The sequence below is a fragment of the Phyllosticta citribraziliensis genome (assembly GCF_038025025.1).
Source record: "Phyllosticta citribraziliensis strain CPC 17464 chromosome Unknown J3D65scaffold_18, whole genome shotgun sequence".
In the NCBI taxonomy this organism is placed as follows: Eukaryota; Fungi; Ascomycota; class Dothideomycetes; order Botryosphaeriales; family Phyllostictaceae; genus Phyllosticta; species Phyllosticta citribraziliensis.
This window is the reverse complement of record NW_027117355.1, coordinates 1-19,395: the sequence shown is the minus strand read 5'-3', so window position 1 is coordinate 19,395 and position 19,395 is coordinate 1. Positions and strand designations below refer to the sequence as shown.

General features: G+C 52.2%; 8 protein-coding genes across 8 annotated transcripts; 5 read left to right on the top strand and 3 right to left on the bottom strand.

The window, feature by feature from the left end:
* Positions 1–42: 42 nt before the first annotated feature.
* Positions 43–1,636, bottom strand: J3D65DRAFT_643070 (inosine-uridine preferring nucleoside hydrolase). The gene is made up of 3 exons (XM_066802056.1): positions 660–1,636; positions 359–605; positions 43–306 (listed from the first exon to the last, which is right to left on the bottom strand). Exons 1-3 carry the CDS (start codon positions 1,380–1,382, stop codon positions 125–127), a joined length of 1,152 nt encoding a protein of 383 aa, XP_066649742.1. The 5' UTR covers positions 1,383–1,636; the 3' UTR covers positions 43–124.
* Positions 1,637–2,242: 606 nt separating this feature from the next.
* On the top strand, positions 2,243–3,348 carry J3D65DRAFT_681817 (uncharacterized protein; the record flags this gene model as incomplete). The annotated part of the gene is made up of 1 exon (XM_066803743.1): positions 2,243–3,348. The coding sequence occupies exon 1, from the start codon at positions 2,263–2,265 to the stop codon at positions 3,346–3,348; it is 1,086 nt and encodes a 361-aa protein (XP_066649741.1). The 5' UTR covers positions 2,243–2,262.
* Positions 3,349–3,535: 187 nt separating this feature from the next.
* Positions 3,536–5,514, bottom strand: J3D65DRAFT_179769 (carbon-nitrogen hydrolase). Its single transcript, XM_066794330.1, has one exon. The coding sequence runs from the start codon at positions 5,382–5,384 to the stop codon at positions 3,579–3,581; it is 1,806 nt and encodes a 601-aa protein (XP_066649740.1). The 5' UTR covers positions 5,385–5,514; the 3' UTR covers positions 3,536–3,578.
* A 248-nt stretch (positions 5,515–5,762) lies between these two features.
* On the top strand, positions 5,763–7,845 carry J3D65DRAFT_681815 (dihydropyrimidinase; the record flags this gene model as incomplete). Its single annotated transcript, XM_066803742.1, has 4 exons — positions 5,763–5,810; positions 5,867–6,034; positions 6,170–6,680; positions 6,759–7,845. The coding sequence occupies 4 exons, from the start codon at positions 5,763–5,765 to the stop codon at positions 7,598–7,600; spliced, it is 1,569 nt and encodes a 522-aa protein (XP_066649739.1). The 3' UTR covers positions 7,601–7,845.
* A 218-nt stretch (positions 7,846–8,063) lies between these two features.
* Positions 8,064–9,822, bottom strand: J3D65DRAFT_607987 (NCS1 nucleoside transporter; the record flags this gene model as incomplete). The annotated part of the gene is made up of 3 exons (XM_066798533.1): positions 8,064–8,517; positions 8,577–9,066; positions 9,120–9,822. 3 exons carry the CDS (start codon positions 9,820–9,822, stop codon positions 8,064–8,066), a joined length of 1,647 nt encoding a protein of 548 aa, XP_066649738.1.
* Positions 9,823–10,473: 651 nt separating this feature from the next.
* J3D65DRAFT_648792 (male sterility protein) lies at positions 10,474–14,214 on the top strand (the record flags this gene model as incomplete). The annotated part of the gene is made up of 5 exons (XM_066802411.1): positions 10,474–10,622; positions 10,843–11,529; positions 11,590–13,307; positions 13,364–13,540; positions 13,607–14,214. 5 exons carry the CDS (start codon positions 10,474–10,476, stop codon positions 14,212–14,214), a joined length of 3,339 nt encoding a protein of 1,112 aa, XP_066649737.1.
* A 1,729-nt stretch (positions 14,215–15,943) lies between these two features.
* Positions 15,944–17,502, top strand: J3D65DRAFT_689432 (uncharacterized protein; the record flags this gene model as incomplete). The annotated part of the gene is made up of 3 exons (XM_066803886.1): positions 15,944–16,651; positions 16,696–16,812; positions 16,842–17,502. 3 exons carry the CDS (start codon positions 15,944–15,946, stop codon positions 17,061–17,063), a joined length of 1,047 nt encoding a protein of 348 aa, XP_066649736.1. The 3' UTR covers positions 17,064–17,502.
* On the top strand, positions 16,796–19,013 carry J3D65DRAFT_689426 (cytochrome b2; the record flags this gene model as incomplete). The annotated part of the gene is made up of 3 exons (XM_066803885.1): positions 16,796–17,396; positions 17,697–18,763; positions 18,826–19,013. Exons 1-3 carry the CDS (start codon positions 17,266–17,268, stop codon positions 19,011–19,013), a joined length of 1,386 nt encoding a protein of 461 aa, XP_066649735.1. The 5' UTR covers positions 16,796–17,265.
* Positions 19,014–19,395: the final 382 nt, after the last annotated feature.

The window sequence follows — 19,395 nt, the reverse complement described above, 5'->3', positions numbered from 1 at the left end:
TTGTTGCTTGCGCCTTAGAAGACTGATATACAAAATGTTTTTCTCTATTACATTACATGAAGACGTCTCCATTGCAAAGCGGCTCTTATTCTTTTTCATCGTGTCATATCTTATCCCTCCAGGCTTACAACTGCGCACAGGTCTTTGGGTACTGGACCGCCTTCTTGATCATGCTCTTCAGCTTGGCGCCATCAATCTCGGTGACGTAGTTGACGGTGCGGACGTTCGGCGGTGCCAGAGCCTCCTGGTACGCATGGATGTTTCCGTAGCTGGGGCTGGCGTACGCAACATCAACATCAAGGTAGACTGATTCATGTTAGGATTTCCGACTTCCAACAGTTTTACGATTGGTACTGACACTCTGTGCTGTTCTTGACGATGCTGGGGTCCAGAATAATCGCCGCAGCCGTCTCATCCCAGAAGGGGAACGTCGTGCCGTAGTAGTTGTACATCAGTTCGGAGTACACGTTCTTGACCTCGTACACTTCGTCGAGGAAGTCCTGCGTCGACTGAACCTGGTTGGCCACATTTCCGGCAATTGTGATGTTGGGGAAGTCCGCAGTCAGCGCAATCTTGGCCGCCTCCGGGTCCACGATCAGGTTGATCTGCGCGGAAGGTCAGCGAAATCTCCGGTTCTCTTCCCCAAAGGATCAACGCACGTCCGAGTTCAAGTCGGCCTGCATCACGGAGCCGGAGGTCTGGAGCAGGTTGACGTCGATATATCCGCCCATGATGACGAGCTCCTTTGCGTTCTTCGCGAAATCGGGGTCCATGCGCACGGCAAGCGCAATGTTGGTCAGGGCACCTCCGGAGTAGATGCTGACCTCGCCGGGGTACTTCTTGACCTGCTCAACCATGAAGTTGGCGGCGTTGGTGTCGCTCGCAAACGTCGTGTTGGGGAAGCCCTCGAAGAACGCCGCGCGCGAGATGCGGTCCGGGTTGCCAGACGTCGGATCGTTGCCCTCGGCCTCGTACGTGAGGTTCTTCGCCGCGAAGACGCCTTCCCATGGCAGCACGCCGTGGACGGCTTCCCAGGCTTGGAACCGCTCCTCTGTTTGGATCAGCGGGTAGTCTGACCCCTTGTACACGGGGATGCACGAGAGGTTGCCGACTTCGAGAGTCGCCAGCGCGTGGAGTCCCGTCTGCAGCGCCCACGAGTCGGCCGTGTCCGACACGACACCAAGAACGTCCCAGTCGGAAGCCAGGGGCAGCAGGAACGTAATGAATCCAGCGGTCGACCAGTCATTGTCGAGGATGACCTTGGGCTTGGACGGTCCCGTCACGTTCCTAGGGTAGAAGCCAGCGGGAACTGCAGAGGCGAGCGGGACGATAGCGGCAAGCGCCGCCGACGCGGCTTGCAGAGACTTGACCAGAGATGGCATCGTGGGAGTAGTTGAGCGAGGGACCTGGGGGCAACGCAGGAATGGAGTTCCGCCATCTCATTTAAATAATAATCGCGCTGCTGGATCTAGAAGGTCATTGTGCAAGTGATTGGCGTGTCGTCAGGCCGCCGTCTTGCCGGGCCCATTTTTTTTTTCCCGCGAGCTGGAGGCCTCCGGTGCTTCTTCTTCTCGCGGACGTGCTCGTCGTGACGACTTCGGGGTCCGGGTAAATATGGACGGAAGGCGCCGACGTGAAGATTGCGGTGGAAGAGGACGAGGGAAAAAAATTGAATGCTTATGATATAAGGTGATAGCGCGATGATAAGGCCTGAAAGTGGTCAAGAGCTCGTGCGTCGGCCCGATCAACCACTTGCCGGTTTGAGTGCCGTTTTGGGTGGTCTTTGAAGAGACGACGAGAGGATGCGTGGTGTTGAGGCTCAAAAAGACAGCCCGGATCGTGGATTGGGCGAATTGACGGTGTCTTTGTTCCTCGAGACAAAGCTATTTTGGTCGAATCCCCGCCCGGTGCTGTTGGCTTTGACATTCAGCCATCGTCCGAGAGCAACAAAAACATCAATACTTTGTGTAGAAACGACAAAGTCGAAGGCTGATGTGGTTTCGCAGGACGGTCGGTAGAGAAATACCTATCTCTGGTGGCAAGCATGGCACGAAATTATGAGCTTCCCATGAACCGAAACTCGACCCAAATAATCCCCGGAGATCTCTGTGGATTTTTTGATGCCCGTGAATGCTCCTTGTCGACCTCCAAACAGGTCTCGCATGCCAAATTCGGCCATAGTGCTGAAAGAGCAAGTTGAACAAAAAACAGACAAAGAAGTCTTGATGCGATTGGCGACAAAGGCTGCAATGTGAACAATGTATGAACAAAACAGACCGAAGAAAGAGAACAGAATATATAATTCAGCTTTCCTTCGCCTCGACCTCGAAACAAGCACGCAATCTCGACATCGACTCTCCACCATTTACTACGACGACACTTTTTCGACCGCGGACGATTTCAACTATGAGCGACCTAGGTTTCCCCCTTCTTGACGAGCCGATGGACCTCGACGGCGCATATCGAGTGCTGCGCACCTTGCTCTCAGATAGGGGCCTGCCGACCAATGATCAATTTGAACATTTCGGAGGGGCAAAACAACACCAGCTTGTGGATGCGATCCTCAAGCTACTCAATGCATGCCTGGACAGGCATGCCGAGTATCACTACGAGGCAGACTGCGGTAAGGCGGCTAACGGGTTCATGAGAGCCCACTTTCGAGACAACGACAAGAATCCCAGGGAAAAGCCGAGCAGAAAGTACAAGGTTGGTGAGCACGCTATAGTCTTCGGGACTAACAAGGACCGTAAAGACTTTTTTGAATGGTACGCAACCAAGTATCTGCTTGAAACGCATTTCGACCCGATGCCGCACGATGGAGAAGTAACGGAGCAGAGGTATCCAGATTTGTTCGAGGCGTACGAGGTCGATCAATGGCACCATGGAACAGTGGAAGAAGAAATCCTGAAGCACGACGAGCAGGCCTCAACGATCTATCTCGTCACAACCATGCCGTCTGAGGCTCAATTGGAAGTGAACGACGACACCGCTCCCCATGATGCAGCGGTACAGTTCCTTCCAAAAGACGCGAGATATCGCGTGTACGACCCTAGCTTCGTGTTTCAAGACCAACATAGGAGCCAAAAAATCCCTCGGAAGGTCAGATACGAGAATGCGCTTCGGACGATGCATCCGATCATCAACGCTGTCCAGCGGTTGAATCCCAGTAAGAAATATACCGGAGAACTTGGCGGAGGCGGCAATTACGATGATACGTGCCGTCAAATGTCGCTCCGGTGGATTGCTGAGCAGGTTGCCGAGTGGACGGAGCTGCCGGGAAGGCCGAGGAAACTCGGAGAGAAAGGATTTGAGCGCGGTAGGTGGAACTACTTCACGATTGAAGATTAGTCAAGATAGGGAGTGTCAGAAGGTTGATGAATGGAGATATCACGGAACCAGTAGTAAATTTGTTAGATTTTGGGCCGAAATAGAAGAACTTGCGATAAAGTGGCTGCTTCTCAAGCCAAAGTGCCGTGAATTTGGTGCGAAGTAAACAGAGGAGCCAAGGGCGTTCAAAGCGCATTGCATTCATGTGGACCGTTTTGTTGCCTGCCGAGTAGACGTCCCACCAAGACTGCTCATATCCAGTCCTGACCTCTTGCTTTCCTTCCAGCTGCCGAGCTCTTGTAGACTCCCCTCTTGGCTGTTCGCCCTCCCATCCGGACAATTCCACTCAAGTGCTGCACGCCCGCCAGTACACCATCAACGACTTGCACATCTTCTCCGACAGCCTCCTCAACGGCGGCCTTCAAAGGCGTCATACCAGCGCACCCAAGCGTCAACACGTCAGCGCCGCGCTCCACCAGCTCTTTGCCAACTCCACACATAATCGCCATGACTTCTTCTTGGCTCTTATCGTGCAAGTCAAGGACGCCAAGCTTGCAGCTCACAACTCCTGCACAGAATCCGTCGAAGCCGTAGTGCCTGATCGAGTCCTCGTGCATGACACGGCTCCGCTCACTGACAGCAATCAGACCAAAGCGACCGCCCAGAGTTCGCGCCGCGAAGAGGGAGGCTTCCATGATTCCGATTACAGGCTGATGCGGGAGTTCTTCGCGCAACATGCGAATGAGGGCGTGGTCGGAGTAGCACGCGACCAAGACGGCGTCATGTGTCGCAGCCAGTGGAAGCGCAGCCCGAGCTGCCGCGGCAGCGGACATGATGTTGTCGAAGTTACCCTCTACTGCATTCGGAGCAGGCCGCGGCGACGTGAATCCAGTGAGAATGACATCCGGAGGAAGTTGAGATTGAGCCATGGAGACGCAAGCATCAGTCATGGCCTTCGTGCTGTTTGGGTTTATCAGAAGGACGCGAATTTTCTTGTCCGATGTACGCGCAGAGGGAGCGTTCGTAGCAGCAGTGTTGCCATTTGGTTCCGTCGACAGCTTGGGGGGCTCCGTGACACCCGTTTGTTCAGTGATACGGGCGTAATGCTCAACGCGCCGATGGCGGCCAAAATCGAATGTGCGTTCCTTCCCTGCTCTGCACTCATCCAAGTTACAGTCGGCGACAATAACCTCATCCTCCAAAGTTGAGTTCTCGGCCAGCAGCTCTCCCTCAGGACCGGTGATACAGCTCCCGCCGATGAGATCATACTTGCCGTCGTCCAAACCGCAACGAGCGGCACTGACGCTAAAACAGGCGTTGGTGTAGCTGTGGGCCTGCATTACCAGCTTGTGATGGAAGAGCGCCTTTCCGCGTGCCTGGTCTGGATCCATGTTCTTGTCGGAGCCCCAGAGGTGTGGCGCGAATCCGGCGGTGTTGTAGCCACACAAAACGACCTCCACTCCCTGCAGACCAAGGACTCTCCAACTTTCAGCCCATCTCCTGTCGTTACATATCATCATGCCAAAGATGGGATCGCCACGTTCAGGCGGAGATTCGACAAGCCCAGATACGCGAAACGCTTGCCAGCCAAGATCGCCGGGTTTGAAATATCGCTTTTCGAGCTGATTGGTGGCCTCCGGATCCGCGAAAGGTTCAAAGTCGCCAGGCAGATGTATCTTGCGGTACTTTGAAAGAATCGAGGCAGTCTTAGCGTGGTAGTAGATGCAGGCGTTGAATGTCTCGCCTTCATCCGTCTTTTCCGCGAAGCCGACGGAAATGTCGACACCCAACTCTTTTGCCCTATCAAACAAGGGCTTAGTCTGCGCCTGAGTCGAAATGTCGCCATGTTCGAAGAAAGAGTCGAGCTCAACAGGATCACTGATCAAATGGCGGGGGAAGAAGGTGGTGAAGGCCGTTTCGGGAAACAAAACAACTTGAGCGCCCTTTGAAGATGCGGATTCGAGCAGCGTAATCATGCGCTGCAACGTTTTCGGGCGGGGATCCGCGTAGTGCGTCGCGCCCATCTGGGCGGCGGCAAGACGGATAGTGCGCGGCATCGTAACGGAAGTGGGATTGCTGGTCTCTGCAACAACAGTTGTCCTGCACCGCGTGTTCGCAAGCAGGGGATCGAGGGCATAAGTAGATCAACATGGCGTTCTAAACATTCAAGCTCGTCGTTACGGGATGCCCGTAGGCCGACCGGAGAGCGTTGAGCATTGCCGTTGGTTGTGCGCGTCGCGATAAGGTTGCGGTTCCGTGTGGTGTTGAAGGTTGTGCGGCACAGGCGGCCGACGCCAGTTGATAAGTACGTCGAGAGGTTATCGGAAGAGATAGGCAAGCCGACTGACACCGCAACACCACAGCTGTTCTTGGCGGACTACTACTAACATGGCCGCTTGCCCACGAATGCTCCTCGTGCGCGGCAAGTTTCCATCATGGTTGTCAAAATTGAAGTCGATCTCCTCGTCCAGAACGCCACAGTCGTAAGCGAATCCATTGCAAACAAAAAGAAGCTGTGCAAGTGCTGACATGCTTCGAGGTGACAGCGGCTCACGTTCATCCAGCCCAAGACATTGCTGTAAAGGATGGCAAGATTTTGCTGCTTGGCCAGAACCTGGCATCGATTTTGGCAGCAACAAACGTGATTGATGCACAGGGCGCGTATGTGACGCCTGGTGGTGTTGACTCGCACGTACACCTGGACCAAGTATGTACTCGCTCGTCTCTGATTCTAGAAAGCCAAGGGAACTTCTGGACAGAAACAAAAGGAAAAGCCGAGGGCAAATGTTCTGTTGCCGTGATTTCGATGCATTGAAGGCCGAGAACTTACATTTCCACGCAGGATTCGTCGATTGAGGTTGCAAGCACTGGAGACAACTTCGAGACTGGCACCCGTTCCGCTATTGCTGGCGGCACAACAACCGTCATTTGCTTCGCGATGCAGACTCGCGCCGACACGTCTTTGTTCCCTGTCGTGGCAGACTACCATCGTCGCTCAACCGGCCAGGCGTACTGCGACTATGGTTTCCACATCATTCTCACCAATCCCACGCCCGCCATCATGACTGGCGAGCTGCCCGCGATGATGGCTGATGGCATCAGCAGCGTGAAGCTGTACATGACTTACGATCCTCTGAAGCTTGGCGACAAAGAAATGTTGGATGTCATGATGGCCACTCGAAGCCTTGGAATGACGACCATGGTCCATGCAGAGAATGCGGACATGATTGCGTGGATCGGCGAACGTCTGATGGAGAAAAACCTCAACTCACCTTTTTACCATTCCATCTCGCGGCCACAGATTGCCGAGGATGAGGCCACATACCGCGCCATTGCGATTTCTGAACTCGTCGGTGAGTTTGAATCTCCTGCCTGCCTTGGTCGTGTGTCGTCTTCTTGATCCAGCGAACTGACATTCGGGAAACTCACAGATACACCCATCCTTCTCGTACACATGTCTTCTCCAACTGCGGTGTCGCATGTGCGCCAAGCTCAGACCCGTCTCTTACCCATTCATGCCGAGACTTGCCCCCATTACCTCTTCTTGACCTCGGCTGCCCTGCGGGCACCCCATCCCGTTACCGACCCCTTTGAGGGCGCCAAGCACATATGCTCCCCGCCTCTGCGCGCGTCCCGGGCAGACCTCGACGGCATGTGGCGTGGGCTCGCAAATGGAAGCGTCACAACATTCTCCTCTGACCACGCGACGTCGCAGTACGACCATCCTTGCGGCAAGAAGCGCGGTCTTGCCGACCCTTCAGATGTGACCTCGCAGCCAGATTACCGCCAAGTGCCCAATGGATTGCCCGGCGTTGAGACGCGCATGTCGACGTTGTGGGAGGGAGGCGTGCTGACGGGCCGTTTGACGCCTCAGAAGTTCGTAGAGGTAACTTCGACTAATCCAGCGAAACTGTACGGGCTGGGAAACACCAAGGGTGCCATCGCGCCAGGGTATGACGCCGATCTTGTGATTTGGTACCCCACCGCGGAGCAGGTTGCTGCAGCAGACGGCACCTCCGTCTCGATGACGCCCTTTTCGCTGACAAACGCTCATCTCCATCATGCCATCGACTACACACCCTTTGAAGGCATGCGCTTCACCAACTGGCCGCGCTACACGATCTTGCGCGGTAGCGTTATTTGGGATCGCGATGGCGGCGGCATTGTCGGTGCCAAGGGAGATGGAAAGTTTTTGCGCCGCGGCAAGAGCACGCTGAGCAAGCCTCGCGGAGAAGCGGCTGAGTGGGATAAGCCGGAGAACCTGGTGGCGTAGGGACGGAACTAAAAAAACGGGAAAAGCAGAGACTGAAATTGGAAGACGACTTGTTTGAGCCTTGGGAAAGAGCTCTTGCTTGACGGAGATCGAAGACGGCCAGACGTTTGGGTTTTGGTGTTTCGGCGAACGCAATGAAGAAATACGGTGGACAAGACAGAATAATGAGAATTTTGACGCAAAACAAACACCGACTGATGACCAGAGTGAAAGAAGAGCGGAGTTTGAGAGGGAGTCTCCGTGTCGAGGTGGTTTGGTGCTGGTCTTGGTCGGCGTGGCTGACGAGGGCCTTGCTTATCTAATCCACGACCCCGCCAAACCCGGCAAGACGCGGGTCGCGACGCGTCTCCGGAGGCTCCATCATCAAGTCACCACCACTCCACATCCTCAGGTTATTTGTCTACGCTTTTCTCAGGGCTCCTTCGCCAATGTCGTCATTATCCTCGTCGCATGCGATTGTTCCCTACGACCGTATCTCCTTGCAAGCTTCGGCATCCCTGTGCTTATCATCCACCCATTGCGCGTCCTCCGACACGACCTCGCCTCCCTCAATCACCAACTCCTGCTTCTCATCCACCGGGAACGGCACAACCTTGAACGATACCCAGTACACAAGACCAGCTACCAGCGTGCTCACCAGCCAACTCAAGCTGTACACGTACGTTGCGCCCTTCGGCACGCCTGTCGCTCCGCACGCTGCAGCAAGGCCCGGCATGTTTGGCACGATGCCGCAAATAAAGGCAATGATGGCTCGGAAGTTCACACCGGAGAAGTAACGGTGAATTCCGTGTGGGTCATACAACGATGAAAGCGACAGACGGCGTTTGCGACAAATCCAGAAGTCTGTGATGATGATGCCCGCAATGGCACCCAGGAAGAGGCTGTAGCCATTGAGGAACGAGGAGAATGATTTTGCGCTGCCGACGAGCGTTTCAGGTCAGATCATGAGAGTCAATGGTGAGTCAGGGTCGCTTACTTGTACTGAATGTTCCAAGGAACAGTGCAAATGCCCAGGAGCGCGCAGACGTATGCACCTCGTCTGTTGTTGATGTACTTTGGGAACCAGAGCGCCAGATCGTTGCTGAAGCTCACGCTGTTCGCCGATATGTTGGTGCCAATGACCGCAAAAGCCCAGCAGAGACCCGCGAAGAATTGCGCCGCCCGGTTCTCCCACAGCACCGCGACTTCGAGCGGGCTCCATGTCACTTGCCCGTAAATGACCTCCGACGCGCTAGACACTGTCGCACCGAGCACGCCACACATCGTCACTAGGACCAAGAGCCCAACCGCTTGTGTCCAGAAGACTTCCCGCGGATACTTGGCGTACCGCGTGAAGTCGGGCATGTTGAGCGCAAGGGTAGCCTTGGGGCCAATTGCTGTGGTGACACACTGGAAGAAGACAACTGCAACTGGAGTGCCATCGGCAATCTTGGTTGGTCGAGAAAATGTTGGTCCAAAGCCGTGAGCTGCGCTCTGTCAGCATGTTGCGCTACCAATCGAATGCTCCGGAGGAACGAACCAGCCACCAGCGCCCAGATGAACAAAGTCAAGCCGAAGACTGGCATCAAAAGCGTCTTTGCCATGAACATCCATCTCAATGTCGACACGTGTAGCCAAAGGAGCGGCAATTGCAACAAAATGAACAAGAAAAAGCACAGCAACTCCGCACTTGTAACGTGCGCGCTGGCAGGTAGGTGGTTCGGAAAATCGTTGAAGCTGGGCCAAATTGCACTGATCATGACCTGGAGACACTGTCCGCCCTGAAAGCTTTGTGTACCAAACCAGATAGCAGCCACGACTCCGCGAACGAAGACAGCAAAGTATGAACCTCGAGTGCCGAACGACGCGCGTGTGAAGACGGGGAAATTGATGCCGAAAATGCAACCAACGAAGGCGTCAAGCATAGCCGGCACGCAGACGAGCAAATGTCCGACGATGACTGCGAGAATGGCAAGACCAGGATTCAGGCCTTTGTTCACGGACGATGAAGCGACTGTGTGCGCGTCAATGACTGCTCCTTGTTCATGGCTCTTGTACGTACCTTGATACATGGAGATGGAGAAGGCCTCCGCAACCCAAAAGCCCAGCAAGCTTGGCCATGTCCATGTTCTTTCGGGTGACCCCAGTGGAATCGGATCCATGTCCTTGTTTGAAATGCTCTCGCCATTTGCCTCGAGCTCCGAATTTTCGGATCGCAGTTCCAGACGTTGCCTGAGTCCCATGATGGTTTGGTGTTGAGCAGGTGGATCAAAGACCCAGCGCTGCAAAGATTCGAAAAGGAGATTTTGTCAAGGTGAGATTTGCGCAGCAGCAGCGGCGCGGCGTTGGCGGTACACCGACGAAATGTATATCGTTCTTCAACAATCATGTCTCACGACGCAATCAAACGTCTTATCAGCCTCTATCGATACCTCTTCTTCCGTCATCCAGGCCTAAACATTTGTCCTCAGTCCAATCACTCTCAAAACCGCGAAATCGGTCTTCGTCCGGGAGGCGTTGGATGTCGTCCTATCTACCGGGAGCCAGGACGATAAGCCGAGAGAGGGACCACTTATCAACACCACAAATCAGTACGCCGATACTACCGTCGCAACCGCCAAGGATTGGATCCGATAGTGCACAATTGTCCATCACATGTGTTGGTTGCTGCCAATGATTTGACTTGAACTCGCAAAGCAGCGAACTGCGGAGTTGCGGCACGGGAAAGACCCGCCGCGCAAGTTGCCGTTCTGCCCACCCCAGGGCTGATGCGACTTTCTGCATCAGTAATTTGGTATTTCTGCTCATCCTGTCGCGTGGTATTTAAGGATCTGGATCCTCGCGACAGATCTTTGATTTTGTCTTTTTCTTCTTGCCGTTGTTGCTTTACAGTCATGGCTCCCATTGCTTTATCGGACGTGTCGGCAACCGCGGGCGATGAAGTGATTCCAGAGATCATGGACCCAAGCATTCTCCCGGCAGAAGATGCGCCGGAAAGAGTCAAGAAATTTTGGAATCTTCATGGACACCCGCATAGCAAACGGTATGTCGCCTAGCCTTTCTGTCAAGTCACAGCACTGTGAAACTCAAAGAAGATGGCGATTCCTGGAATCGTGGCTGGACTCAGGGAGCATTCGTCCACAAGACCTCTTTGGGAGTATACTGGCACTCGTCCTTCCGTTCGACACCAGCTGCGACAAGGGAAAATAATGCCATCTACGCTGGACCACGCAGATACAAGTACAAGACTCACACCCCAACAGGTTTGCGAACCCGGAGTTGAATAGCATCGCCTCGCTCGTCAAGCACAACGCTCAAACCCAACCGACAAACCCGGCCTTTCTGTTTCCCACCACCACCGCCAATGACTCTTTTCGAATTGTCACTTGGCACGAGTTCTACGGCTTGGTCTGCTCAGCTGTCCGTATCTACGCGCAGATTCTTGCGGCGCAGATACAGGATGCCAATCGCACGCACAAGCAACCAACTATCGCGCTTCTCGGAATCGGCAACACGATTGACTATCTCATTGCGCAAATAGCGCTCAACCAGTTGAGAGTGAGGATCCTGCTCCTGAGCAACAAGAACGCTTCAAACGCGCGAGAGCACTTGTTGGGTGTGTGCAAAGCCGTGGGTATCATCGCCGACAAGGAGAATGCCACAATTCTCGACGCTCAAGTAGAGAAGGAGAATGGAAGAACAGTCTTTCAGCTCGTGTCTCTGGCGGAACTGGAATTGAGCAAAGAAAAGGAGGACGATGATGAGTCCAAGGTCAACGGATTCGAAGCTCAGGACGTCTGGAATCTCCAATCCATGGTCTTGCACTCTTCTGGGTCGACAGGAATGCCGAAGCCAATCATTCACACAAACCGGAGTCTGTGTTTGATTGCACGCATGTACCGCTTGTTCCCCACATTCGTGGTGGACAACTGGTACCTCTGTTTTCCGCTGTAAGTGTCCAGGGAGCATTCGCGAACAAGACGTTTCCCAATCGGCTGACATTGACCAAGGTTCCACATTGCGGGTCTTTGCATTGCCTTCTCTGGTCTGCCAAATGGTCTTCCCACGACGATGCCTCCGTTGCAGTGGCCCCCGGCCCCCGGCACTATCCTGACGGCCTTCCGCGCACTCGCTGCTGTGGGCATGCCGGCCGATTGTCTGCACAGTGCACCAAGCGTCATCGAAGATTTGTACGGGTACATCTCAGCCACGACAAATGACTTTTCCCCGCTCGTGGACTTGAAGGTGGTGCAACCGGGTGGCGCGCCACTTGGTGAGAAGGTTCTCAAGGAGTTGGTCGCAAAAGGAGTCAACGTCAAGACTACCTACGGAAGCACTGAAATCGGACCTCCATTCAGAAGCATCCCGCACACCCGGGACAATCCGCATTGCTACCGATTACGCAACCTTTACCCGGAATCGCCGCTCGTGCAGATGGAGCCTCTAACAGAAGTGGGTGCAGATGACTCTGAAGCTGGAACTCGCCTCTTCGAGTGTGTCATCTACAAAGGGTTTGAGCTCACCGCGGAGCTGTGGCTTGCCCCTGACGCGCCGAACCCATACCGCACCAATGATCTATTCTTCGAAGACCCACCGGGATCCGGAAACTTTGTGCTGCTCGGCCGGAAAGATGATGTGCTTGTTCTGGACAACGGAGAAAAGACACATGCAGGGACAATGGCAGCCTTACTGGAAGAAGAAGGCCACGGGATTGTCCACAAAGCTGCTGTCTTCGGCAATGGCCGACCATGCGTCGCGGCAATTGTGCAGCTGGCGGAAGGAATCACAAGTGAAAGCGGAGATTTCCTGCAAGTTCTCGACCGGGTGAACCAGAAGAGCGCAAAGCACGCACGTATCGACAGGGAAATGGTACTGGTACTGAACGCAGGAGAGAGTCTCCCAGTGACCCCGAAAGGGAACGTGCGAAGGAAGGAGGCGTGGAAAATCTACGGAGATCGCGTCGACGCGTTGTACGAAAGCTACCTCGGTGCCGCTCCAGCCGATGAAGGACCTTCTGATGACAAGCTGGTCTCTCTGCCGGACAGAGAATTCGTCAGGGCGTCGGTAGCCGAAGTTTGCGACAAGGAGCATTCAGCTGTCGAGGACGGAACGAGCTTTTACGACCTTGGTTTGGACTCACAACGCGCTGTGAAACTGAGGTCGCGCCTTGTCAAACGATTCGGCACATTTCCATTGATGTTCATCTTTGAATGTCCGTCGGTCGAGAAGTTGCTAGTCTATCTCCAAGGCCTCAAAAATGGCGGCGCACCAGCCGAGGCGAACGAGTCGCAACGGTTGAACTACGTTCAGGACCTCATCCAGAGCTACAACTCCACGATCGACGGATGGACCAACTCTCAGTCAACAACGGTGCCCCCAGAAAGCCTGGGAGCAGTCGTCTATTTGACCGGTGCCAGCGGTGCTCTCGGCAACGCCTTGCTCGAGAATCTCGTCGCGCAAGAACACGTCTCGAAAGTCTACTGCGCAATCCGCGGCCCAGATCCGCGCATCAAGCTCATCCACTCGCTGAAGCAACGAGGCTATGATGAGGCCGTTTACTGCAGTGGCAAGATACACGCCATCCCATACGACATGAAAGATGAACATCTCGGTAGCGGGGAAGAGCTTTTCGACATGCTGACTCGAGAAGTGACTGTTGTGGTTCACAACGCATGGAAGATGGACTTCAACCAAAAGGTGGAAGAGTTCGAGAAGGATTGTTTGAAGGGTACGGCTTTCGTATTCCTGTTGAAAAGTGTGCGTCGCTAACGAAACGGATTGCAGGGACGATGCATCTTCTCAAGTTTTGCCAGACTGGCACCCAAAAGACGTTCTCGATCATGAGCAGTGTCGCCGCATGCATGGGAGAAGCAGCCAAGGGGCGCAATGTGCTCGAAGAGCCCGTCGGCGACGACCCAAGGGTGGCGTTGAGCACAGGATATGGACAGAGCAAGTACATCGGTCAGTTGCTACCGCCCTTTTCGATCTTGATGCCCTGTCACATACTGACATGGCCTTCGTTCTCAGTGGAACGAGTGACTCAGCACTATTCCGCGGCCCTCTCTAGTCCTGTCAAGCTCTTCCGCGTCGGTCAACTCTGCGGACACTCACGCCTCGGCGTATGGAACACTTCGGAGATGTGGCCCATCATGATCGCGACCGGACTCAAACACTTGCAGGCCATGCCCGAGCTCCCAGGAACCGTCGTCAATTGGCTACCCGTCGACATGTGCGCTTCGTCGATCAGCGAGAAATTGGGTTGCAACAAAAACGACACCGTCGCCAACGGCGAAGCCACAGAACAGAAGGAGTCTTACGCAGTGCACAACCTGGTCAACCCCGCTACCTCTTCCTGGACAGAGTTCCTCGACGTCCTTGCTGTCGCTGCCCCGGAAACGCCTTTCGAGCGGGTCGACATGACCGAATGGGTACGACGACTGGAGAATGCCGCCGACGACGCAAGCGCAGAAGCGATCCCGGGCCTGAAGTTGCTCGGCTTCTTCCAGGACATAAAGCAGGAGGCGAATGGAGAGGGCGTGCAGTTTGAGACGGCTAGCGTTGAGGCGGGGAGTAAGGTTACCGTCGAGATAGTACGTAGATGGCTCGATCGATGGAAATCAAGTCGATTCTTATAGTCGCGTAAAGTAGGATACTAGAGGGCTATTCTTTATATCTCTTATATAGAAATATTAGATAATTATATATAAGTAAAAACTCTTTTTTCTTATATAGCCTTTTAAAATTTCTTTATAGTAAAAGTAAAGAGAGATTATTATAGTACCTAGTTAAGATAAATTATTATAAATAGAGTAGTAGTTAAATAGTAGAGTAGATATAAGATCTATAAGACTTATAAAAATACTAAGATAAATTACTATAAATAGAATAGTTAAATAATAGAGTAGATATAAGATCTATAAAGGTATTAAAGTATAAAATTAGCTAAATTTTAATTAAAAAATACTATTATTATATATACTATATATATATTAGAGTTTATATTTTATAGTATTTACTACTTAGTATTTACTACTTATATATATACTAGCTATTTATAGCTAGCCTAGAAGTAGATACTTATTTTATACTAACTATATAATAATAACTCTTACTCCTTATCTATTAATTATTAGTAGTCTATATTAATTTACTCTACTAGATACTATAATACTATTAATAGATCTCTTACTATTTATAAAAGAATAAGACTTATTATCTATTTTTTATTAATAAGTTTTCTTATTTTAATTATACCTTATATAGTATTAAGATAAAATACTATAGTTTTAAATATACTAGAAGCTTTAAATATTATTATTTTATAGTCTATAGTTTTAAATAAGACTAGTAAGTAAGATTCTAAGCTAAAGAGGCTCTTATAATAAAAATAATAATAATCTATTATTTTTTAATATAATATAGTTAATAATCTATAAAATAGCTAAGAGTAGCTAGTCTATTAATAGTATATAAAATAAATTAATATAGATAGAATAGATAGATAGTAAAGTAGATATAAAATCTATAAAAATATTAAAATATAGAATTAGCTAAATCTTAGCTATATAGTAGTATATATATTTAAATAAGCTATAGGCTAAGTTAGCTATAGCTTTATATTTTTCTACTATTCTATCTTATAATTATTAACTATTAGCTAATTAACTTACTTTATTAGATATTAATCTACTATTTTTTAATATTATTAAAAGATATCTTTATTATCTCTTTAAGTAAGAGCCTAGATTTTTATTTTAATTAAAAACTTAAGCTAATAACTCTTCTTTTATTCTATTAAATAGATTTAGATTAAAACTACTAAATATATATATAATATATAAAATCTAGCTACTATATAATACTAACTAGATAAGTTATTAAAATAAAATATAGTACTATAAGTAGTATAAATAGCTATATCTATTACTATTATAGCTTTTAAGAAGTAGATTATAATTAGTATAAAAGATCTTAAATCTATTAAAGATATAATTAATAAAGTTAAAAATATTAAAAATATAATAACTAATAAGAGCTAGATTAATAGATACTAAATAGCTCTTAATTAGCTTATTACTAACTATTATAATAAAAATAAGTATTACTATAAATATAAAACTAAAGTTATTATATTTTAAAACTAACTAATAGCCCTTTAATATAAGACTTAAAGAGGTAAATACTATATTTAGCTAATTAGGGTTAGGGTTAGGGTTAGGGTTAGGGTTAGGGTTAGGGTTAGGGTTAGGGTTAGGGTTAGGGTTAGGGTTAGGGTTAGGGTTAGGGTTAGGGTTAGGGTTAGGGTTAGGGTTAGGGTTAGGGTTAGGGTTCCATTCCCCACGCTCCCTACGTCACCTCATTGCCATGGATCTCCACTACGGCTGCAAGTACGTTGTTCACGGCGACGACATCACCTCCGACGCCTCGGGCGAGGACTGCTACCGCTTCGTCAAGGCGGCCGGTCGCTTCAAGATTGTCAAGAGGACGCCCGGCATTTCGACGACTGATTTGGTGGGGCGCATGCTGCTATGCACCAAGACACACTTTATAAAGAGTCTGGACAAGGCTCTGGCCGGCGAAGAGGGAAGCGGCAGCGATCAGGAGCGGAAACAAGCTGGCGAACAAATGACGGAGAGAATAAAGGCGTATGCGTCCAACGAGACCGGTCTCGAGCCAGGCTCCGAAGTCTGGGTGTGGCATCAAGCTGTCGAGAGCAAGACGGCCGAGCCCAGTGGAACCAATGACGATGGAAAGTGCAGCAAGATGGTCGACGGTGTAGCACCGAAAAAGGGACAGCGTGTGGTATACGTAGACGGCGGATTCGACCTCTTTTCGTCAGGTCACATCGAGTTTCTTCGGAGTGTCGTCGAGAAAGAGGAGAAAGAAGGTCGGGAACGGGGTTGGTACACCCAAGAAGCGACGCAGCAACGCATAGCAGAATCGGGATCCGACTACAGCCCGGCCTATGTTGTTGCAGGCGTTCATGACGACCAGGTCATCAACCATTGGAAGGGCGTCAACTATCCCATCATGAACATTTTCGAGCGCGGTCTCTGCGTTCTGCAGTGCAAGGTTTGTGGATCCTACCTCGTCATTTCCAATGCTCACAAGCGCAGTACATATCTGCTGTCGTCTTTTCCGCGCCCTTCACTCCGTCGTCCTCCTTCTTGAAGTCTCTGCCCTACGGCCTTCCGAACGTCATCTACCATGGTCCCACTTCGTTTATGCCATCGGTCGAAGATCCATACGTGGACGCGAGAAGCTAGGAATTTTCCAGGAGATTCATTCTCACGACTTTGCCCACGTCAATGCTGGAGAGATTGTCGGTCGCATCATGCGCAGTCGAGCTCAATACGAGGAGCGCCAACGCGTCAAGGGCGTCAAGGGCATTGGAGAAGAAGCAGTACGTCGACGGGAAGAGATGGAAAGGGAAGAGAGCGCGAAAGCTGCGGAGAGAGAGGCGTTGAGACAGAGCAAGGCTTGATCTGATATTTGGAACTGATCTTTCCGACGGCATTGGAGAGGGGTTTCAACAACTAAAGCATTGGAGAGCATTGAATTTGGAGCTTAGATACCATCAACTGTTGGATTTCGGACGACAGAATAATTCAGCGGCAATTGAACTTGAGTTCATTCAATCACCGACAGCGGCGGCATTACGACTTTAGGGAACCCGTTTCCGACCAATGGCCAGTCCGATCTCGGGCGGTCTTCATCCCGAGCGGCCGCCAGCGTTCCCCGGTCCCCGCAACATCGTCGACGTCAAAAGCTCGAGCTTGGGCCCACGCTTCCCCAGACTTTCCAACATCTCAGGGACGTGTTTGACAGGATATCACGACCAGACTTTGCTCGACACTTGCGGGAACAGTTTCCCGTCCTCGTTGAATGACTGACACTTTTAAGAGCTGGATCCCTTTTTGTCATCTACAATTCTAGACTGTTTGAATTGTGTTTTATATCGTCATCTTTCCGTCTACATTCTGTTTTTGCTTCTTGTGCTCTAGATTCACCTCAAAGACTACAATCACAATGGCAGACCCGAAAGACCTCCCTACCGGATAACGGACCTCGAAGCCAGCTTCAACACCAACGCCACGCCCTCCAACAACGCATCCAGTTCCTCGGACGAACTCCTCAAACCACCACCAACCGCCGCACCTCCCGCCACCAAACCGCCACTCTCCTCCCTCCTCTCCTCGTACGACTTTGAAACCGTCGCCTCGCGCACGCTGGCACCCAAAACATGGGCCTTTTACGCATCGGCAGCCACCGACCAACTCACACGCGACGCCAACCGCGCCAGCTTCGACCGCATCTGGTGGCGGCCGCGGGTACTGCGCAACGTCTCGCGCGTGTCGACAGGCGCACGCATGCTGGGGCGCGACGTGTCGGTGCCGCTCTTCGTCAGCCCAGCAGCCATGGCGCGCCTCGTGCATCCCGACGGCGAGCGCGCGCTGGCAGCGGCGTGTGCCAGCCGCGGCGTCGGCCAGTGCATCAGCACAAATGCGAGCTACCCTCTGCCCGAGATCCTCGACGCCTGTGGAGGCAGCGCGACAAAGGCCCCGCCGCACCCCGTCTTCTTCCAGCTGTACGTCTCGCGGGATCGCGCGGCGACGGCGTCGCTGGTCCGCTCGCTGCCGCGCCCGGCCATTGCTGCCCTCTTCCTGACCGTCGACGCCCCCGTCCCCGGGAAGCGCGAGGCCGACGAGCGCGTTGCGGCGCCCGACGACCTCGCGGCGCCCATGAGCGGCGCGCGCGCCACGAACGACGCGAAAGGCGGCGGGCTCGGGCGCGTCATGGGGGCCTACATCGACGCAAGCCTCACATGGGACGACGTGGCGTGGCTGCGGTCGCTGCGGCCCGACCTGCCCATCGTGCTCAAGGGGATACAAGGGGCAGCGGACGCGATGCGCGCGGTGGAGGCGGGCGTGCAGGGCATCGTCGTCAGCAACCACGGCGGGCGCAGCCTCGACACCAGTCCGCCGGCCGTGCTGGTGCTGCTGGAGCTGCAGCGCTGCTGCCCGTGGGTGTTTGAGCGGCTGGAGGTGTACGTGGATGGCGGCGTGCGCAGGGGCACTGACGTCGTGAAGTGTCTCTGCTTGGGCGCGACGGCTGTCGGTATGGGGAGGCATTTCTTGTATGCGTTGAACTATGGCCGCGAGGGCGTTGAGAAGTTGGTTGACAGTGAGTTCCCCTCTCTCTTGCTCCGGAATCCAAACCAGAACAACCGTCTAACATCGCCGCAGTCATGAAAGACGAAATCGAAGTCTCCATGGCCAACCTCGGCGTCAAGCACCTCGACGAACTGCACCCCGGTCTGGTCAACACGCTAGACGTCGACCACCTCGTCCCCACGACCATGGACCACCCGTACGCCAAGTGGTCGCCGCGGAGCCGGCTGGTCAAGGACGCTGCATCAAAGGCCAAGCTATAGTCGGAGACAATGGATGACTGGGGGAAGGGAAGGTAGAGGGCTGGGGCGTGCGGTGGATGGGGCAAACCCTTGGATATCTTTCTTGAGCATCTCTCCGCTTTTTGGGTTGGGAAATGTTGGATTCTTTTAGAGATTTTAGACTCTATCACAGCTGTAGATAATATACTTTACATATCTTCCGCGTTGTGGTCTTGAATTCACGTAACCTGAAGGAGGTTGTGCAGGGCTGGTTGGGCTGTGCCTAATGCGGCCTAGCTCAAACGGTGCCAACTTCAAACGTCTAGAGACTGCGGCAGGAACGAATGCTCCGTTGGTGTGGCCGCAGTGCCAGGGATCTTGTTCATCGAGCAGATCCATCCAACTCCCTGTTTTTGTTGGATGG